The 22,544-nt window shown below is 34.6% G+C and overlaps 1 protein-coding gene across 1 annotated transcript in view; it reads right to left on the reverse strand.

Moving 5' to 3' along the window:
- Positions 1 to 22,544, reverse strand: part of TMEM232 (transmembrane protein 232) — a 208,954-nt gene that overhangs the window by 97,929 nt on the left and 88,481 nt on the right. The window contains exons 13-14 of the mRNA XM_029942687.1: positions 18,211 to 18,389; positions 3,312 to 3,556 (exon numbers count right to left, since the gene is read on the reverse strand). Of these exons, the coding sequence (XP_029798547.1) occupies positions 3,312 to 3,556; positions 18,211 to 18,389 (424 nt within the window). The remainder of the gene's footprint in view (positions 1 to 3,311; positions 3,557 to 18,210; positions 18,390 to 22,544) is intronic.

Consider the following 22,544-nt stretch of genomic DNA (forward strand, 5'->3'; position numbering starts at 1 on the left):
AAATAATAAAAGGCATCAGAATTGGCAAAGATGAAATCAAAGCTCCACTTTTCGGAGACGACATGATACTCCACATAAAAAACCCAACAGACTGCACCAGAAGCCCAGTAGAACTGATCCATGAATTCAGCAAAGTTGCAAGGTACAAAATCAACATACAGAAATTGGTTGCCTTTTTATACACCAATAATTAAGCAACAGAAAGAGAAATCAAGAAACTGATCCTATGCACAATTGCACAAAAACCATAAAATACCTAAGAATAAAATATCAAAGATATAAAAGACCTGTATGATGAAAACTATAGAAGACTTATGAAGGAAATTGAAGAAGACACAAAGAAATAGAAAAATATTCCATGCTCATGGATAAGAATAAACATTGTTAAAATGTCAATACTACCCAAAGCAATCTACACATTCTACACATTGAATTACATTCAATGCAATCCCAATTAACATTGCACCAGCATTCTTCACAAAGCTAGAACAAAAGATCCTAAAATTTGTATGGAACCACAAAAGACCCTGAATAGCCAAAGTAATATTGAAAAAGAAAAACAAAATGGGAGGCATTACAATCCCAGACTTTAGTCTCTACTACAAAGCTTACTCATCAAAACATATGGTATTGGCACAAAAACAGACACACAGACCAATGGAATAGAATAGAGAACCCAGAATTGACCCACAAATGTACGGCCAATTAATCTTTGAAAAAGCAGGAAAAGAGTATCCCATGGAAAAAAGACAGCCTCTTCAACATGTGGTGCTGGGAGAACTGGGCACAACATGCAAAAGAATGAAACTAGACCGCTTCCTTACACCATATGCAAAAATAAACTCAAAATAGATGAAGGACCTGAATGTGAGACAGGAAACCATCAAAACCCTAGAGGAGAAAGCAGGAAACAACCTCCTTGACCTCTACCGCAGCAATTTCTTACTTGACACATCCCCTAAGGCAAGGGAATCAAGATGAAAATTGAACTATTGGAACCTCATCAAGATATAAACTTCTGCACTGCAAAGGAAACAATCAAGAAAACTAATAGACAACTGAGAGAATTGGAAAAGATAGTTGCAAATGACATATCAGATAAAGGGCTAGTATCCAAAACTGGTAAGGAACTCACCAAACTCCACACCCCAAAAAAACAAATAATCCAGTGAAGAAATGGGCAGAAGACATGAATAAACACTTCTTCAAAGAGGGCATCCAGATGGCCAGCAGACACATGAAATGATGCTCATGTCACTCAGCGTCAGGGAAATACAAATCAAAACCACACTAAGATACCACCTCACACTGGTCAGAGTGGCTAAAATGAACAGATCAGGAGACTATAGATGCTGGTGAGGAAATGGAGAAATGGGCACCCGCCTACACTGTTGGTGGGAATGCAAACTGGTGCAGCCACTCCGGACAACAGTGTGGAGGTTCCTCAAAAAATTAACAATAGAACTCCCCTATGACCCAGCAATAACACTGCTAGGGATATAGGAGTGCTGATGCATAGGGGCACATGTACCCTAATGTTTATAGCAGCACTTTCAAATAATAGTCAAATCATGGAAAGAGCTAAATGTCCATCAACTGTTGAATGGATCAAGAAGATGTGGTTTATCTTTGCAATGGAGCACTACATGGCAATGGGAAAGAATGAAATCTGGCCATTTGTGGCAATGTGGATGGACCTCAAGGGTGTTACGCTAAGTGAAATAAATCAGGCCGAGGAAAGATACCATATGTTTTCACTCATAAGTGGAACAGGAGAACCTTAACAGAGGACCATGGGGGAGGGGGAGGGGAAATTAGTTGGGGAGAAGGAGGGAGCAAACCACCAAAGATTCTTGAATACTGAGAACAAACTGAGGACTGATGGGGATGGGGGACAGGAGAAGGGGGGTGATGGGCACAGAGGATGGCACTTGTTGGGATGAGCACTGGGTTTTATATGGAAATCAATTTGCCAATCAATCAATAAGAAATAGTTAATTCCCATATAATGAAGAAACAAAAGGCTCTTAACATAGGAAAGTTATTCAAACCACTCACCTTATGAAAACTGTACTTAAATTTTAAAAATAACAATAAAAATAACAATTTAAAAATTAAAATTATATATATTGAAAAGTATGAAGTTTCTCATTAAGTCTGTTGCTAGCTATAGGTTTTTATGTATCTTCTTTATAGTGTTGTGGTGGTTCCCATACATTTGTAGTTTGCTCAGTTTTTATCCTGAATTGGTGTTGGATTTTGTCAAACCACAATTTGATGCTATTACTCTATTTTTATTTTTACATTCTGCTAATTTATTTTCTTCTACTTGCTTTAGTCCTAAACTGTTCTGCTCTACTTAAATATATAACATATCATCTTTACTTTATTGGTGCAGTGCATTACACAATCTAAAAATGTTGATCAGCCTTGCATACATGGGATATAATTTAAACACTAAAAAAAGAAAAGACATCTGTATTTAGAAATCATATTTCACTTTTAGGATTATCAAAATCCAAGTGTTTTTCAAACCCTCTACTGGAAAGACTAAAGAGAAACAAGTACTCTCATATAGTGCTGGTGGGGATATAAATTTGTACAAGTCCTCTGAAAGGCAAATAGGAGATATCTACCAAAATTACAAAGGCATATACCCTCTGACTCAGAACTCACACTTCCAGGAATGTATCCATGTGCATAAAAAGACATATATGGAAGTTTCAGTTCTGTGGTAGTCTGTAGTGGCATACAATATAAAACCACCCAGGTGCCAACAGGAAACTGATTAAATCAACTGTAGGACATTCATACTAAGGAAAACATGGTAACAGATTTTAAAAATAATGAGAAAATTCCCTATGTACTAGAAGGAAAAACATCTCTAAGAAATGAAGTTAAATAAAAAATATAAGATGCCAAATGCTATATTTAGTATGCTTTCTTGTAACAATGGAGAGAAAATTTCAAATATAATTTATTTTGTTTCTATTTTATAGATCTTGGAAGGACACATAAGCAATTAATGAGAGGGAGAGATGGGGGTAAACGAGGCAAATGAAGGTCAGGAGTGGGAGGAAGGCTTCACTGTATTAAAACACTGACATATAATAATATCTATTTTAAACATAAGGAAATAGTTTCTAAGAAGAGAGTACTTGCTTATGACAGAATACCTAGAAGTTGTTGGAGCCCAGAAAAAAAGAGAAATGGAGTTAAATAATGTAGCACATGGCTATATATAATTTGTATGACTTAGAGGCATGGTATATTCAAATAACGGAACTACTTTGAATAGTGCTTCACTTTACCTTAGAGTAAAACGTACAACCCTCCTCTTCATGGAATCCTTTGTGTTCAGATATTTCATTTGATCCCGTTTTTGCAATGGTTTTTTCAAAGGAAGAGCATAGGCTTCGGTGGAGGGGAAGAACAGTTTGGAAAGCGCAGCGGCAATTCTCCATCCTATGAATTTAGAGAAAATTTCATCCCCTACATTTGATGAGACTTTCGCACTATAATTAGTGAAGGGATCTGTTGGGCCATTTAACTCAGCCTGTTGAAAGAAAAGAAAAGGCAATCTGTTGAAATAGAATGAAACGAGAGGAAAAATGAATTATTTAATAAAAGATGAATGTATGTTTATTTTCTTTGACTAATGTCACATTCTTCCTATTAAATAAAAACAACCTTTCTAAGAATAAAAGTGGATTCTCAGACAATTTTTAAAATTGTAACTGTTCTTAGTGAAATTAAGCATGAACAAAACCAGTCTTGAAGTTTCAAAAATTTAACGATATAATTGTATTTTCAATTTGTACATTTTCCACACAAGGATTTCATATTTACAATATTTATTAAGAAATAGGGGCGCCTGGGTGGCTCAGTTGGTTAAGCGTCCGGCTTCAGCTCAGGTCATGATCTCACGGTTCCTGAGTTCAAGCCCTGCGTAGGGCTCTGTGCTGACAGCTAGCTCAGAGCCTGGAGCCTGCTTCAGATTCTATATCTCCCTCTCTGCCCCTCCTCTGCTCACACTGTCTCTCACTCAAAAAGTAAATAAATAAATAAAAACATTTTAAAAATTAAAAAAAAAAAAAAAGAAGGAAAGAAATTAAGCAATCAGGGACGCCCGGGTGGCTCAGATGGTTAAGCAACAGACTGGACCTCAGCTCAGGTCATGGTCTCGTGGTTGGGGAATTTGAGCCCCACGTCAGGCTCTGCACTGACAGGGTGGAGACTTCTTGGGACTCTCACACTCTCTCTCTCTCTCTCTCTCTCTCTCTCTCTCTCTCTCTCTCTCTGTCCCTGCCCCCCTCTCAAAATAAACAAACATTTTTTAAAAATTAAGCAGTTGCCGTTTTATTAAATCAGAATTTCATTTGTACATAATCTAAACTTTCTTTGAAGCTAACAGAAAATTTACAATAAACTATTTAAAAAATTTAATTGAACAAAACTTGTGTTAAAAACAAAAATGTCTTTGTATTTAGCTCACATTGAAGATGTTCAAGGATTTAAATTTAGTAAGTTCTAATTTTTTTTTAAAAAAGATCTAACACAAAAACTCCACAATATTTAAGCAGTTTTTAGACAGGAAGGAGCTATTTGCTGAAATTTCCTATTTATGTTCAATATTGTCCATGACTGATTTTTAATTACAACTTCTCTTGAAATGGCTCAAGGCATATTTTCCTTGGCTAGAACTGGTAATAATAAATGTAAGTTTCAAAATCTCATGTGTTATATTTTTTTAACGTTCACAATATGTTCATTTTAGGAATTCTTTCTTGCAAATAAATTGGATGCTGCCTCCTTTCATTAAAATTTTTATATATTTTTATTCCATATTATCAATCTTCAAGCAGTTTATTACCAGTTGCTCAGGATTCATTTTATATGCCTATTGCTCCTATGTTAGAAAATTAAGGAATGGAAAATATTTTTCTGAATATGAAAATCTAACTTTGGCCCTAAGATTCCAAGATCAGTTTGCCTCAATCAAATTACTGTTTGAAGACTGCCTATTGCATTATTTAGACAAAATTATAGTGGGGAAAAAATGAGAACAATTTCATGATAAAACTGAAAAACAAAGGGTTAAAGCAATGACGAAAACAGCAAGAGGCAAATAAGTAAATAGGGATTGCTGTAAAAGCTCTGGAGGATGGCAACGAGTGAAATGCAAAAAGACACGTATGTTTATGGTGTCCAGTGTGAGGAAACAAATTCATACTATTCTCAGTTGTTGCAGATCTTGACTATTAACTAGGTTGAAATCATAGAAAAAGCATTCAGTTTAAAACAAGAAGTGAAACTGTGTCTAGGACACTTCATAGCTGTTCTGACTTTGAGGAAATTAATGTCTCAAAGACTAAAGGTTCATCTGTTAAAAGGCCATTACAATAACATATTTTTGAGCTATTTCCTTTTACTTAAGTTTGTGTCCAATACAAATCAATTCCGTAACATGAGAAGTTATTATGAATAAAAGCCTAAGTACACAAACACAATATACAATCCAAAATAGGTTCACAGCATTCAGGTATGAAACAAAATGTAATGTTCAGTCACACACTCAGTAGCTTGAGCTCTGTAGAATATGGTGTTCCAGGGTAAATTTCTCAAGATAAAAAAAAAAATGACTTTAGTTATCAAGACTACTGTGGGGACATTAGATATTGGAGTAAGCATTAGTGTGTGCCCATGTAAGCAAAACACTTTAAGGAATATCTATTTTTAAAAAGGTTTCTGTGCCTTGAGGCAGCTGTGAAAGATTGACTTTCCAAAATTCAGCCCACTTTAGGCTTAGGACCAGGTTTTAACAATCTAAAAATATTGACTGATAACAGGAAGTGTTCCAAATGAGGCTACTCTGTTGCATAGAGTTTCTTTTAAAAGTACGTACTAAAAGAGTAAAAAATTCTTTTGAATGTATGTAGGTTTCCAGTCTTCACTTCCCAAATACTTGATCTACAGTTTTGGTTCCTTCACATCTATACCTTTTAAATTTCAAGACTTGTGAATTTTACCTTCAAAACAGATCATTTTTTAAAAATTGTAAAAAGTATTCAACATATGCAAAAAGAAAAAGCATTTTGAAATTAGCTGAGGTCAATGTACTTTTTGGAATCATTCAAGTAAATGCACCTGGCACTTTTGTTGAATGGGAACATGTGGTAAGTAAATATATTAGCAAAATTTACTCATTATGCTTGGATTTGGGGTAGATTCAATCCATCATTTCCCTAGTACATGTCAATTACTGTAGTAAAAAGGCAATGTCAAACCAAAGCCTCAAAACAAGTGTTCAGTTCTCAAGAAAACAGTGATAGCTTAACAATGTAAAACTGTCTAGAGCACATTGGCCTTAAATTAGTACAGCTGAAACATATTAAGGAATTACAGTAACACCTGGAAGTATCTCCCAATATACATATAAATAGAATCATAGAAGCTTTTTGTATTACTTATTTCATGGCCTCAATGAATCAAATAAAACCTTAAATCTCTTTTCCACATCTCACCCTTTATCTCTAGATAAGATAAAATCTATTCTGATTTGGGGGGGTAGGGCTTTATGTGTCTATTTTTTTTTTAAGTTTATTTTGAGAGACAGAGAGAGTGCAGGGAAGAAGAAGGGGGGGTGGAGAGAGAGAGAGAACCCCAAGCAGGTTCCACACTGTCTGGTATTTATGAACCAAACCATGAGATCATGACCTGAACAGAAAGCAAGACCCAGGCACCCCAATGTGTCTATACCTTGTAAACTACATTTAAGAAAATCCTCTCTTCACTAATTTTGAATGTTGTTTCCTTTCATCTTATGCTTGACACTCCAGCAGATTTAAGACTGGGATTCATTATTCAGGCAAACACTTCACATACTCTTCCAACCATTCAATTTTGGGATCCTTAACATTTTCTGTGTCAATAAAATAAAGTATGGGATTAGCAGATTCAATCAAGACCTGTTTTTATCTGGATTGGATTTAGAAAATGGGGAAGTACAGAAGACCTCCCTTTTCCATGAGGGATACATTCCATGAACGTATCCTGAAACCATGATAGTACTAAACCCTATATATACTATGTTTTTCCTTATATATACACACCTACGATAAAGTTTAATTTATAAATCAGGCACATTAAGAGATTAACAACAAAAAGAACACTTATAACAACATTCTGTAATAAAAGGTAAGTGAATGAGGTCTCCCTCTTTCTTCCAAGTATCTTATTGTTCTGTACTCACCCTTCTTCTTATGATGATAGTTGTTAAAATGCCTATGTGATGAGAGGGGAGGTGAATGACGCAGGTATTGTGACTTAGCATTAAATTTACTATTGACTTTTTGATGTTTGGTCAGAAGGATCATCTGCTTCCTGACCATGGCTGACCACGGGTAACTAAAACCTCTGAAAGCAAAACTGCTCATGAGAGAGAACTACAGTATAAACGTTTCTTGGCTTGAGTCTCATAAGAGTAGAGAGGTAGGAGAATGAGATCAGGAAGAGACTAGCTGTTGCCCGCAGACCAGGAAGAGACTGGTTGTTGCCCGCAGAGCACTGCTGCTTATCTTGGTGGTGGAATTCGCTAGATTTGGGGCAGCCAGGGTATTCTGGGAGGAGTTATGTAAAAGCATAACAACAGCTGCTTGCTGTGAATAAATCTGCGTGGGTAGGAGCAGCGCCAGAAGCAGCAGCCCCAGTCTGAGCCTGGCTACCAAAGCGTTTCCCAGGTGTCCTCTGACTTGCACCAGGAGCCGCTTGCCTCATTGGATACAAGTGCCTCCAGCTGAGGTGGGCTCAGGAAGGTGGTCTGTACCGATTCATTTTATTCTGCTTATCCTCCCTGGCTCAGTTTTTTAATAAGGAAAATCAATAATAAGATGCAGTATTGCATAAATATATTACTATGACCTCTCCCATTTCTAAGAGAGATGGATGAATAAATGCGTGAGTAAATAAATGAACCAAAAAAAATAAATTTTAGTATATTTCTGGTAAAACACATTGTTTCCAGACATAACACTATCCTGAATTACAGAATGTTGTAGTTTTTATCATGTCTTATTTGGCTACTCCTTGCTTTCTCCCCTCCCAGACCAGATAACTTATAGATCCCGATGTCTGTTCTTTCACGAAGCAAAATGAAGTCATGTCCACATCTCTCATATGGTTCACTGATTGAAAGCCTAGGTAAACTTCTCTCCCCCACTGACGTTCAAGGCATTCAACTAACGGAAACGTAGTCTCAAATATCAGTCAAATGTATATTTGCCTTATCTTTAAAAGATTCTGTTTGTTTTCCTGGAGGAAGTACCAGCAAATAATAGAGGCTTCGAAATTAGATCTGAAGTCAGACCTGACTTTTCCCCATGTTAAAGAATGCAAATGTTGGGAAATGTTACCTCTTTAGGCCTCTGTGTTTAGTTCTGACTTGCTTTTCTTATGTGATATGAAGATTATAGTAACTACTTTCTGAGTTTTGTGAGGGCTAACGTAGTAGGCAGTGAGAAGTTCACAGTTTCTTTTAGAATTTCCCAGGACAGAGCACTAAACCTCCAGCCTTTGCACTTCACCCCAGAGAAGATTTGACACAATCTCTGCTAGGATGAAAACAATTTTGTTATATTGTCCCTTTTACATTAGCAAAACTGTGAAATAGAATCATGGTTTTACTACCATAGTTCTCTCTTTTTAAGAGTCTTCCTTCTCTTAAAGCCATTATTCTAATGTTGTAATCGAGAGACTTAAACGCCAACTATGCATAAATATAGATCTATACTTCTGGAAGTAGACTAACACAAAATATTAATAACCATTCCTTACAATAGATTCCAAACTCACAATTTCCTACTACTTAGCCTACCAATAAACATGACCTCAAACTCCATTTGTTAACATCATTTATACATTACGAACATTTTTATCAAATGTCCCTACTTTTTAGCAATGTCCATGTAGACCTTAAAATTCAGGATTTTCTTTGTTGTATTGTTGAAATGAAATTTTCACTAAGAAACAAATGGCAATTTTGTAATACCCATGTTAATTTTACTAATCTAGTATTAAAATTGGAAAGGTGATGTACTTGAAGAGTATTTCTTTCACACACATGTTCTAGCCACATATACAGGCTGTTGCCCACCATTTTGTCTTTGTACTGCTCATAATGGTGGTAAAACAAACAAAAAAAGCCTTCAAGAAGATGGATAAATCAGCACAAAGGGAAATTCCCTAAGTAATCATGATATAGCAGCAATGCAAAATAGAAAGATAGATAGATAGACAGATAGATGATAGATAAGCAAGCCTCTCCAGAGTTCTTAATTTTCTATCCACAATTATGGAAATGTAGCAAACACATCAAAAAGTAAGCTAGCTTACATTCTGCTTGACATGAGAGAATAAAAGAGAAAGAAATAGGATGTTAGCCATTGCAGCAGAGTTTATAGCAAATCCTATCTCTGTCTATTGCTGTCTCTTTTGCGTCTCCACCTGTCCTTATGTAATCATAGAGGTAGAAATATTTAACTTGTTTCAGGAAAAAATGACATTTTTTTCTTCAAATTTAAATTTTAAATAGAAATGACTCATTGGTAGTTTCAAAAGATTATTTCCTACAGGAGTTATAAAATCTCACAAGGGAGGACAGCCCGAGTAACTACTCTTAGTAGTTACAAACTATTAAAATGGCAGCCCTTGGACCATCATTACCCATCATTGCCTGGGAACATGTTATAAATACAGAATGTCAGGCCCTCCTCCTGTATTTCTTAAAGTCTGAGAAGGGCTGGGGTAGTAGATTAAGAGGAGGATTAAGATCGGAATATTCATCTTTCTAGTAGTGTGATCTTGCACAAACTGTTTAACATCTCTGAGATGGTTTCCTTGTTTCTAAAATGGGAAGGATGATACTACTCCCCTTTACAGTGTTATTATAAAGTTTAAGCACAAAAATTGAATACATTTACTAGCACAGTGTCTGATGTAAAAAAAAATCTTCAATAAACGTTAGTGCCTTGTTTATATTTAATTTTGGAGAAAGAGGACACAACCGGGTGGAAATAGCAGAGGCTTGGGATTAAGTTGACTCATATATGCATCCACCATCAGCCTCTTATTTAAATCATGTTTAGACTCAGATGCTCCCATCTGGGTGCATCATTGTGATGGTGGGAGTTATGGGGTGTAGATTAGTTAATATACATAAGATACTTAGCACAATGCCTGGTTAACTGGTTAACTGGTTAAGGTCTACAAATATTTTGTTCTCTTAAAACAATGTATCTGTTACATTGGAATTCTAATGATAAGTATTTAAAGAGACTATACTCTTCCAAAAATACATTTCCCTTCCCACACTCAGACTTTCTATTTATGTCAAAAGAAAAGCCATATGTGGAAGAGGAGAGAGGTAGGTACTGAGACAGAAGGGAATAAGAATGTTTGTTCTATTTTGCTGCTTTGTAGAGTACATTCAGAGTATGGGAATATCATTAGGAATAAAAATCAATTTTAGTTTAAAGACCTCACCATGATACGTTAACCACAAAGTATGTTACCTGATGAGTCAAAGGTCCTCTTAATAAAGTCACGTATTCATTTTAGCTGTACATATTTCTTTTTGATATTTTAGGTCATATACCAGATGGCAGAAAGCATTTATACATGATGACTTTTCCTACATGTGCCGACATATGCTGCCGAATTGCCCATACAGAAGAGTCTTGCTCATTGCAAGTCTCCCTGGAAGTATTTTGAACAAAGCACATCAATTAACATTTGTTTATTATGCCACTGTGAGTATATGACAGTTTTTTATTTCTCTCCCAAATACTCAGGCAACAGTTGGGTTTATATTGAATTTGTCAGATGAAGGGCTCATGTTTAGGGATCTATTTAGAATCACTTTTCATTTCAAATAAACTATTAAATGTTTCACCTCTCCTCTAACCTCCATTAACAATCATGAATAGATAGAACAAGAATTATAGATGATAGAATGCTATTATGGATTTAAAAATATGTAAGCCATGAGAGTACATAATATAGTTAGTAAAAGGTTTACCAGTGATGCAGGTAAGTTGAGGTATTAAGTACAAAATTTTATTCATTAACTTCAATAGTTTATCATCTAAATTGCATATTTATTTTTAAAGTATAAAACAAGAACATTTCTATTTAATTCCATTAACACTGAGGCATATTCAATCCTCCTGAAATAAATCCTTCCGACTGTAATGTAGGATAGTTTATAATTATGGCTATGTTTCACTCTGTGTACAATGATTACCTTACATGATGAAAGGTTCTGGCAACGAGATGTTAGGAAGGAAAGAATAAACAAAGGTTGTGCTATAAACATAGTCATTTGCATTAAATGAAATAAAAGTGGGAAACATTTTTTATTATAGATAGAAGCATCTGAGGGGCATCTGCGTAGCTCAGTCGGTTAAGTGCCCAACTTCACTCAGGTCATGATCTTGCAGTTTGTGGGTTCGAGACTTGAGTCAGCCTTGCTTCAGATTCTGTGTCTCCATCTCTCTCCAGCCCTCCCCTGCTCATGTTCTGTCTGTCTGTCTGTCTGTTTGTCTCTCTCTCTCTCAAAAATAAACATTTTTAAAAAATTTTTAAAAAGAAGCATCTGAGACACAAGCCTTCATAGGTTTTTTTCAATATGTTCTCTATCCACATTGAGTGAGGGAGCACCTAAAAACTGACAGCTTTCTATGACTTGTAAAAGAAAGCTTCTGCCCATTTTATACCATAGAACTTTTTACCCAAAAAATATTACAGGCTAATAATGTAAGTGGTTCAATGGAATTGGGGGATTAGTAAGCTATTAAGGAAAACTAAAAATGTTCAGTCATTAATAAACTTTATAGTTTTATTACTGTAAATGAGTGTTCCCAATGCAGTGTCAAAAAAGAAAGAAATGGAAACCTTAATTTAACCATGTTCATCTTCTACTGTAAAATTAAACACACTTGCAAAAATAGGTTATATAGAAAGTGTTTGGATTATTCCAGATAAGAAAGCACAATATTAATAAATTCAGGCTATTTACTTAACACATTATACCTATAGACCCAATGTGGGCACTCTTTTGAAATCATTTTCTTTTTGTCTTATTCAGATATGAGAAGTTGAATTTTTTAACTTATTTTACAGCATCACAATTAACTTTCTTAAGAAGGCAGCTTTTAAAATCTGAAATAAATATAAATATTATTTTCTTCAGAGAAATTAAGCCTAAAAGGAAAAGGATATAGTTGTGGAATTTAGGAGAGAAGATCGCATAACATGAGAACAGAACACAGAGGCCACAGAGAGGAGAACTCAGAACTGCACAGATGCTAATCACGTTTACGTGGTCATAATTACTTGTGGGGAATTTAAAGGAGTTAGTTTAGACATTATTGTTCTTGAAACCTACTATAGACCTGTTAACATGCAATATGACATTAGAAAAATACCAGCTAATAATAAACTGAAAAAAACTCTTTATGACCAAAGTGATAAAACTGATGCAAGGAAAACCACTGCCTGGGAGAATGAACAGAGCAGTTGATCAGACACTTAACTTTATGTCATATCTAACAGCAACCTAGAATTCTTAGCCAATAAAACTATCCTTCAAAATTAAATTGAATAAAAACCTTTTTAAGTAAATAAAAATTGACAATTAGCCAGCAAGAGATACTTATTAAAAGAATATAAAAGGATTTTCTTTGAGAAGAATAAAAGTAATCCAATTGAGAAGACCAGAAATTCAAGAAGGAAGAGTAAGAAAAGAAACATGTAAATATGAGGGTAAATCTGAAGAATACTTATTGTAAAATATAGTAATAATATATAGATATCTATAAACCTACACACATACACACACAATGAAAATGTTCAATAGGAAGATTAGGTAAGTAAAGAGAAATAAATGGAGTTAAAATATTTTAAGGATGTTTTAAGGTCTAGGAAAATATTAAATTTTTATATTAGACTTCAATAACATAAGGATTCACTTTGTCACATCTTGGATAACAAGTAAAAGATGTAGCCACCAGACAAATGAAGGGGTAGGATCAAATAATACAATAAAAAATCTTGCCCAAAAATGCACAAAGTGGGATCTAAAAAAGGAAAGGAGGTAAAAATAGAATAGTAAATAACACTATGTATACATAAACACAACTATATTATGATATTAAATGTAAATAAAATAAGGTTCAAATTTAAAGGCCATAATCTTCAGATTCAAAAAATTTATATACTGCTTTTCCAAAGAGCTGAACATACAAGGATTCAGGAAGCTTGAAACAAAAAGATGAAAATAGGTACGCAAACACTAATCAAAAGACCCCTGATAAAGAAAGCCAATGATTATTTTTGTAACCAAAAAAAGACTTATTATAAAGAACTATTTATAATAATAAGAGCATTGTCATTAGGTACAATAGAATTCAACAAAAATCAAAATCCTAAGCATAAGAGTAAAATCTCCCTATATGTGAACATTAAGTGATGAACTTGAATAATCTATGGCTCAAAACAGAAATAATAGTAGAAACTAGAAACTCTTTTGAATTGGATGACAATTAAAATATTATTTATCAAAACTTTCAGGATACAACTAAATTAACATGTGGAGGGGAAACTAATAGTATTAAAAATCATATATTTAAAAATGCTGCAAGTCAGTGACAAATACAGCTCAATAATTTTGGGAAAGGAGCAACACATTAAATGCAAGGAAATTAGCAGAAGAAAATATAAATCTAATATCAGATATTAAATAATTAGAGAAAACATAATACAGAGCATCAGTATCAAAAGAATCAAAAGTTGATTTTTAAAAGACCAAGAAGTTGATTAAACCCTTGGCATGATAGATTAAAAAGAGAACAAAAGCAAAAATAACAAGAGTAAAGAATGAAGGAGAGAATATCATGTCAGATCCTAAAACCCTTAAGATATCATAGAAAGATCTATGTGAAAACCTTTATAAATCCTTTAAAATGCAGTTCAAATTCCTAGAAAAAAACTGATACAAGGAAAATGAACATATAGGAAGGTACCTAACTATAAAAAATTATTCTGCAATTAAAACCTATCTATAAGTATCCATGATGAAATGCCTTCATTGTAAATACTACAGAATTTTTAAGAAAGAAATGATGACATATTACAAAATCCTTCCAGAGGATTGGAAAAAAAGATAATCTCTTCCCAATTCATTCTATAAATCCAGTATAACTTTGATACAAAACCTTATAAGAAAACATTGAGAGAAAAAAACTATAGGACAATTTCACCCATTAACATGGATGCAAAATGTTAAGCAAAATATCAAAGGAAATATGACAATATTAAAAATATTATTACATCAAGTGTTTTTATTCCAGGAATGCAGTGACTCTTCAACATTAGAAAAAGCAAGAAATGTAATTTACCACAGTACCCATGGGCAAGCTATTCCTCAACTGTAAAATTAACGTTTGTATGAAGAATACATAACTAATGAATATAAAGTGCTTAGCACATGGTACACAGTACATGCTCAACACATCTATTATCAGTGCTTTTTAAAAACTGATAAATACAAAAGAAAAAAGCAATATTTACATTGAACAATTTAGCAGACTAAAGTCTCATTTATGCAATTCTCAGAAAGCTCTTACTATGCAAAAAATAATCATCCCAAAACTCTGAGTTTTAACATAGCTATTTATTTAGCTCCCAATTCCATAGGTCAACAATTTAAAGTGGAGAGAGCAGAATGGTTCTTCTGGTCTTAGCTGGGCTCATTTGTGTGTCTGAAGTCAGCTGTTTGGTCAGTTAGGAACTGGCTAGTCTTGGGAGGGGGCATTGGATCAATTAGGATGGCTAATCTCTGTACCATCCTGTCTCTCATTTTTCAACTGGGTAACTTGGGTTTGCTCACATGGCAGTTATAGGATTCTAAGAGAACAAAGAGAGGGCAGGCCCCAGTACATAAGTGTTTTTAAAATTTCCATTTGGGGGTGCCTGGGTGGCTCAGTTGGTTAAGCATCTGATTTTGGCTCAGGTCATGAGCTCATGGTTCATGGATTTGAGCCCTGCATCAGGCTCTGTGCTAACAACTCAGAGCCTGGAGCCTGCTTTGGATTCTGTCTCTCCCTCTCTCTCTGCCCCTCCCTTGCTCACACTCTGTCTCTGTCTGTCAAAAATAGATAAACATAGAAAAACAATCTTTTTAATAAAAAAATAAATGAATAAAATTTCCATTTGTATAACATTGGTATTGTCTTATTTTCTAAATCAAGTCATGTGGTCAAGCCAAAAACTTGAGTATAGAAGGAATCATCTCAAGGATGTGAATATAGGTAGTCTTGAATAAATTGATGACAATCTAACAATGTATCAAAAGTTCTAAGCAATAATTCATTATTTTAAAAAGATATAAGAAATTGTACACATTTTTTACTCAACATAAACTACTCACCTATTAAAATTCAGTAGGAAAAATTTTCTCCCAAAACTAATTGTTTTACTTAGCATTCATATTTTTATGAAACCATTTCTAAGTCCCTAAGACTTTAGCTTAGTAACCTAAACATACCTTTCAAACACAGTGCCTACTACTGCCCAATCCAAAACTTTTTCTCCAACTAAGCAAGTAAACCAAATGGCTTTTTCTTACATGGTCTTCTTATTTCTGCTTGGCTCACAACATTTCCTTACCTAAGAGATACTCATTCTTTAACGCTGCTCCTCTAAGTCATTTAAAGTAGCTAATCATTTAAGTTTCCAGCTCAAGTACTACTGAAAGGTGACAATAATATATTCCTTATTAACATAAGAAAAAAGTTAGAAACCAAACATCTAAACTCACTTGTGTACCATGAACTTTGATGGGACTAACCATATATGTAATATTCCATCTTCTGAATCTTCTGTCTTCTGAATAAGACAGTTAAAATTATTGTATAAAGGTCATTTTTTGGACTTCCTTGCATCTTCCATAGAATTCAGCATGGCAAAATAGATTTAGGACCCAATATGTACATATTTATTTCATATTTTTTACTGACTTTGGTAAAAATTTTTATATAAATTTCTTAGTATAAATACTTATAGTATCTTAATATTAATATGCTTATAGTATCTCAATATTAAAAAGGGAATTCAAACTAAATTAAGTGATATTTCAAAGACACTGACTAGGCACTGTAGTATTTGTAACCATAAGACATATATGTTGTTATTCAATAATCCACATGTCTCTATCTCTACCTAACTTTTATATAATATAGATCTAGAGTGAATTGTATCTTTTATTTAATCTATCTAGTGCAAATTAAGTATATTTCTAATATTAAATATGTACTATACCTAAATTAATATAACTGCCTTTAGAAATTTCTAACTTAGATTTTTCTCTGAAGAAAACTTGCCTTCCCACACATCTACTATTTAAAATGAATAAAAGTATCCCTTAGAAGGCTTCTTACTAAACATTAAAAACTAATTAGCACATCTAGTGGTTATGCTTTTGTTTATTCTCAGAGTTGACTGCTTGAGCATAGGTCTTTCCTTGGACCCAGCAAATAAAAATTTTAACCAATTTATGAATGTCAAGTGCAATTATATATAGATATTTAGTAAAACTTTGAAGGAAGACAATCCTATACCAAATGATTGGCCCTGTAAGCAGGCATATAAATAGAATTCTAATTATAGAAATGACAAATTTGAGTTGGACTTATTTATTTGGTTACAGTATACAATCCGTTGAGATATGAAGTGGCATATAAAAATAGATACAAAACCCCATAATAATATGAATAATTGAAAATTCATGGAAAATGAAAAAACAAAGACAAAATAATAAGACTAGGTGAGATGACTACATGTCATCCTCTATTTCTATTCCGAAACTCGCCAAACCTTGACTCTAATTTTTTAAAAACTTTATTGAACAACTTATACAAAATAGTAATAAAATTCAGACAGCCCATGAAACTAAGGAGGATTTATTTCTTAAATCTCAGCAATGAGGATACTAGATGATATAATGGTCATCACTATAATAGGTCCAATAGTGATTATTTTAAAATTTTTCTTTCTATGTTCTGTCCACCAAAAGCAAGCCCAAGGAATCCAAAACAATGTAGTTCAAGTGGGCAGCTTTTGACTGTCTTTCTCTATGAAAAAATATTAGGCATCTAGAGAAAGGGAATGCATAGTTTTAGATAGTCTTCCATAAAGAGTCTTACTCCAAATCACTAAGAATCTAGAGGACAGATACTCTGTGTTGCAATAATGGCCCACCCAATGCTTTGACAATCAATTAGGCAGAGTGAATTCATTATTTGTTCTTCTTACTTGTTAACATTAATTCACATCCCCAATTATTATTAAGAGTGTTAGGATAAGTGCATCTGTAAAATCTAGAAAGAACCAGAAACTTCCAATGATGGGGGGCGCGGGGAGAGTGGGGAAGAGTGTACTTTAGAATAACAAACAAATTAACCTAGCTCAAAATAAGACATAAAAAAGGAAAAACTGGTGGAAGTTTAAAAATACCATAGGATACCATATGGATAAACCATCACTGGAAAATCACATTTGCATTTCATGAAGAATGGATAACTAATTTCATAATGATTTTCTTTGAATGTGAAGAAAAAAATTTATGTAGTCACTCAAATAGAACTAGAAAATCCAAGAATTTGTAAAATACATTTTTAACTTTAAAGATGAAGACTAGTGTTAGTGAATCCAGATTTGCAATTTATATTATCTAATGCTGGAAAGAAAAACTTACAAATAAGATAACTAAAAATAACATTATCCAAATGGAGACACTTTTGAGAGTGAATTCATTCACTACTAATAAGAAAGCTAGAAAATCAGGCATAGACCAGGCTAACCTGGGCAAACTGGGATCCATGGTCCGTTATACTTAAAATGTCTCCCAAGCACAACCCACAGCAGAACAGTTATTCTTCCCCCAAATCACCTCCTCTCTTCAAGCTTCTTAGTCAGAAGAGTACCAACACTCTTATCTTTAACTACACATAGATCAGTATTCCATTTTAAAAATGGTTTTCCCAGCTGAGAGTCACTCACACTTACTGAATATAGACATTCTCTTTTCCTTAGAGAGAAAGGACAAATGCTTCTTGACAATGAGGTACCAATTTATTGCCTTGGCTTTTATCTTACCTGAGCAATAGTTACTGCATTATGGATTCGACTGTCTTTCTCATGATCCTTTGTTTTCTGTAATGTTTGCCATATTTTATTTCTGAATCCATCCTGCTCATCATCTCCCTGAAGTTCCCATAACATTTTCACCAGGTTATACACTATGCCATAGTATCCAATCCATGTGACTTGATCACCTGTTGGAAAAGATATATTCTTTGGGAAGGCATCATTTTATTCATCTTAGTAATGCACAATTTTGTGAAAAAGAAGAAACGTGATTTTACTAATACAGTATCTTAAAGTCTGAAGTTCTGAGCTTTGGAATTTGTTTTACTCTTCACAGCTCCTATTTCTTTAATTTTAAAAAATCACAGCTTATTTTAAAATTTCTAGACATAAGAAAAGATCTGCACCTATTATCATACCTCATAAATTTAAAAGTTGGACAGATGAAATAGGGACTATGTATTTAAAAAAAACTTTGGAATTCAAGGAAAGAGGAATTTGTTCAAGGCAATATGAACATTTAAAGCACCACAGTGAATTTTTGTAACGAATTAGAGAATAGGAGAAAAATCACTGCCTGTTATAAAAATGATCAAGCTCTATGAAACACAAGATTTGAACCAAGAAGAAAGCCTTGAAAGTAATGTGAAAAGCAGGCAAAAATTGCCAATACAATTATAGGCTGGAGGGTTTTTTTTTTAATAATAGAGACATAAATCAACTGAAACAGAGGAAAGGGAACAATGAATCCAGAAGAAATTTTTTAAACTCTAAGATACTCTTCTTTCTAATACTTATATACCAACTAGTAATTTATATAAATGATCAAGGTCCACTTTTAAAATATGCTTCTCCCATACAGAAAGGAGGAAGAAGTTTCTTTTTATTCTTTTTCTTAATTATTTCTTACCTCAGTGGTATATTGCCATACAATATTATTCAGGAAAAGAGAATTCTAATTTAGGTAGAGATGGGATAAATTTGGAGAATAAAATAATACAGCAGGTCTCAAAGGGGATATGAACTGAAATTAGTCAAAGAGGAACATGAGAGTACTGAGTATATATATGTGAAGCAGGTAAGAAGCACACGAGGAAGGGAAGGTTCAGGAAGGGAGATGGAAGGGCTTTAGAGTCAATTAAATTCTGTACTGTACTGTACTCCAAATCCTGATGACAGCCTGTGTGACACTGGAACTCATCAGTTCTCTTCTTGAATAAAGATTTAAGCACAATATGAAAAATTCACAATCCTCAACTTTTCCTAATTCAATATAGATTTTTATAATCCAGGCTACATAATAATAATAATTAGTATAGTTTTAACTAGAAAACTTGGACATTCCTACTTCTTGGGCATTCCTACTTCTATGTGCTCTTATTCTAGTCCTCATGACAATCCTGCTATGAAGACTATATGATACTTAGCATAACAGAAGGAACATATGACCTTCAACTCAGGTTAGAAATCCCCCCAGCAGGGGAACCTGGATGGCTTAGTCAGTTGAGCATCCGACTTCAGCTTAAGTCATAATCTCATGGTTGGTGAGTTCAAGCCTCACTGTCAAAGCCCACTTTGGATTATCTGTTTCCCTCTCTCTCTCTCTCTGCACCTCTCTATCTCTATATATCTCTCTCAAAAATAAATAATAAAACTTTTTTTTAAAAGGAAAACCTAGCATGACACAGATGAGTGACAGACCCAAGTGAAGGAGAATCTAATCTTGAGCCATGCAGCACAGGCTCTCCAGTTCAGACAAGTGCTGCCTTCCTTCTATTCCATTCATAGGAAACAAAGAGACTAGAAGATAGAAAGAGGGGACAGAATGGCAAGTATGTTTACATTTTAAAAGTGGGAAAGGGAAGGCAAATGTCCAGCTTCCAAACTTAAGTCACCTTTCATCCTTTCTCCTGAAACTTTGGAAGAGCTTAAACTACAGTTAAACAGCCAATTCTTTTGAAAATGTAATTCTCCCCATAAAAATTTTACAAGTTAAAATTAGTAGGCTGCCATATTTGAAATTCTATGTATGAATTGATATCAGCAAGATGGTGAAATAGAACGTCACCAGCACATAGAAACAACAATCCTCTCACAGAAACAACAATCTGGAGCCATCCATAAACAAAAGTGCCTTTTTCACGACCTTGGGATCCAGGTAGGAAGGTGTGAAACCCCCGTGGAACCCAAGACTGAAGAAGCAATCTGAGCCCAGGTGGTGCACTTGTTGGCAGTTATGTGGTCCCAGCCATGGACCTGGAAGCATCCTTGCACACCCTGTAAACTTGGCTCCAGCCCTTTTGATCCACAGTCTTCTCCAGCAAAGAACCCAGGAAAACCCATGCCTGTTGGTACCTCTGTTAACAGGCCTAATGTCTGTTGGCCCTGAAGCAGCTCTATGACCTGGTTCCAGGCTCACTTTATCATGGTCCAGAGGCAGCTCTTCTGACCCAGGAACCCACCCATGGGCCCCAACAGGAGTGTGTTCAGGGATTTGTCAAGGGCCACTCTACTTGCATCCCAGATAACAGGTCTAACATCTGGAGATGCAGAAGTGGTTCAATAACCGCACTTCCACTCTGCTCAACCATGGTCCTAGAGGTGCTCCCATCCCCTAAGAGACCCTGCAGGATCGGTGTCTACTCATTCCTTTGGCAGCAGGCCCACTGATTCCTAGTAGAGAGGTAACTATAAGAAGAGAGAGATACAATAGTGAATGAGAGAATGAGAGTGAGGATGGCAAATTGAACTGAGGTAGAGAGCTCATGTTAGAAATGGATAAGGGGTACCTGGCTGGTTTAGTTGGTGGAGCATGCAACTCTTGATTTTGAGGTTGTGAGTTCAAGCCCCATGTTGGGTATAGAGTTTTCTTTTTAAAAAAAGAACTTTTTGGGACACCTGGCTGGCTCTGTTGGTGGAGCGGGCAACTCTTGATCTTGGGGTCATGAGTTAGAGCCCCAAACTGGGTATAGAATCTATTTTTTAAAAATAATGGATAAGGTAAAATAACAAGATAAATGGGATCAGATTAAGTCATAGATATTTGAGCAAAAGAGTAAAGTTTTGTGTTCAATGACATATTATGTCTATTCAAGCAATAAACTAGGAAACCAACATGGGAGGTTTATAAGATAAGCTATGTCTTTATTGTCATAAGCAACAGGAGCATGGAGGGTGAAGGACAAACGTAAGACATTATGGAGAAGATCTAATAAGACTTCTTAGCTTAGGAAGAGAAAAACATGAAGTGAAGAGGAAAAGTACATATTTTAGTTAAGGAACTTGAAACAATAATGAAATCACTTGCAGAAAAGAGATTATTGTAGAGGAGCCAATTTAGAGAGAAAGGAGACAAAATAATATTTGGAAAATGTGTCATGATAGGGGTGGGGGAATCTAATTTTCAGAGGCCTATAGCTTGTTGTAAAAATATTGCTAAAATTTAAGTGAAATAGCAAAATGAAATTATGGATTTGTGAATCTAGCAGAAAAGCATGTTTTGAATTCAATATGAGCAACAAGACAATTATGAGTTTTAAATTAATGATTCTGGAATTGTGACCTCAAAAATAAAGCAATTTTGAACAATATGATAAATAAAATATACTGTGAGTTTGAGCCTATTTATATATTTGTTTAAAGACCCCCAAACTCTTTACATTAATAAGAGCGATTGATAAAAGAACATATAAGCCACTTTCATATATTTAAAATTACTGATTATAGAGGGTATAATCGGTTAAGGAACCAACTCTTAATTTTGGCTCAGGTCATGATCCTATAGTCTTACAATTGAGCCAGCATTGGGCTCCATGCTGAGTATGGAGACTGCTTAAGATTCTCTCTTTCCCCACTTCTCCCTCTACCCCTCCCTTGCTTGTGTGTGCTTTCTTTTTCTCGCTAAAAATATAGATATATAGAAGATAGATAGATAGGTAGATAGATAAATAGAATCCACAAGACCAGTGATGAGCCCATAAAATCTATTTTGGTAACTGAATTCTCAAAACTCACCAAACTTTTAAAATACTGTTGTTTTTATTTATTTTTTTTTAATTTCTTTAGTGTTCTATTTATTTTTGATACAGAGAGAGAGAGAGAGAGAGAATGAGAGGGGAAGGGGCAGAGAGAGAAGGAGACACAGAACCAGAAGCAGGCTCCAAGCTCTGAGTTAGCCATCAGCACAGAGCCTGATGGGGGGCTCAAACCCACAAACATGAGATCTGACCTGAGCCACAGTCGGAGGCTTAACCAACCGAGCCATCCAGGCGCCCCTGTTGTTGATTTTTAAAATGAGCTCTTTGCCTGTTGATTTAAACTACAATGAGTGCAAGCATATGGTG

This window comes from Suricata suricatta, chromosome 6, assembly GCF_006229205.1.
Source record: "Suricata suricatta isolate VVHF042 chromosome 6, meerkat_22Aug2017_6uvM2_HiC, whole genome shotgun sequence".
NCBI lineage: Eukaryota > Metazoa > Chordata > Mammalia > Carnivora > Herpestidae > Suricata > Suricata suricatta.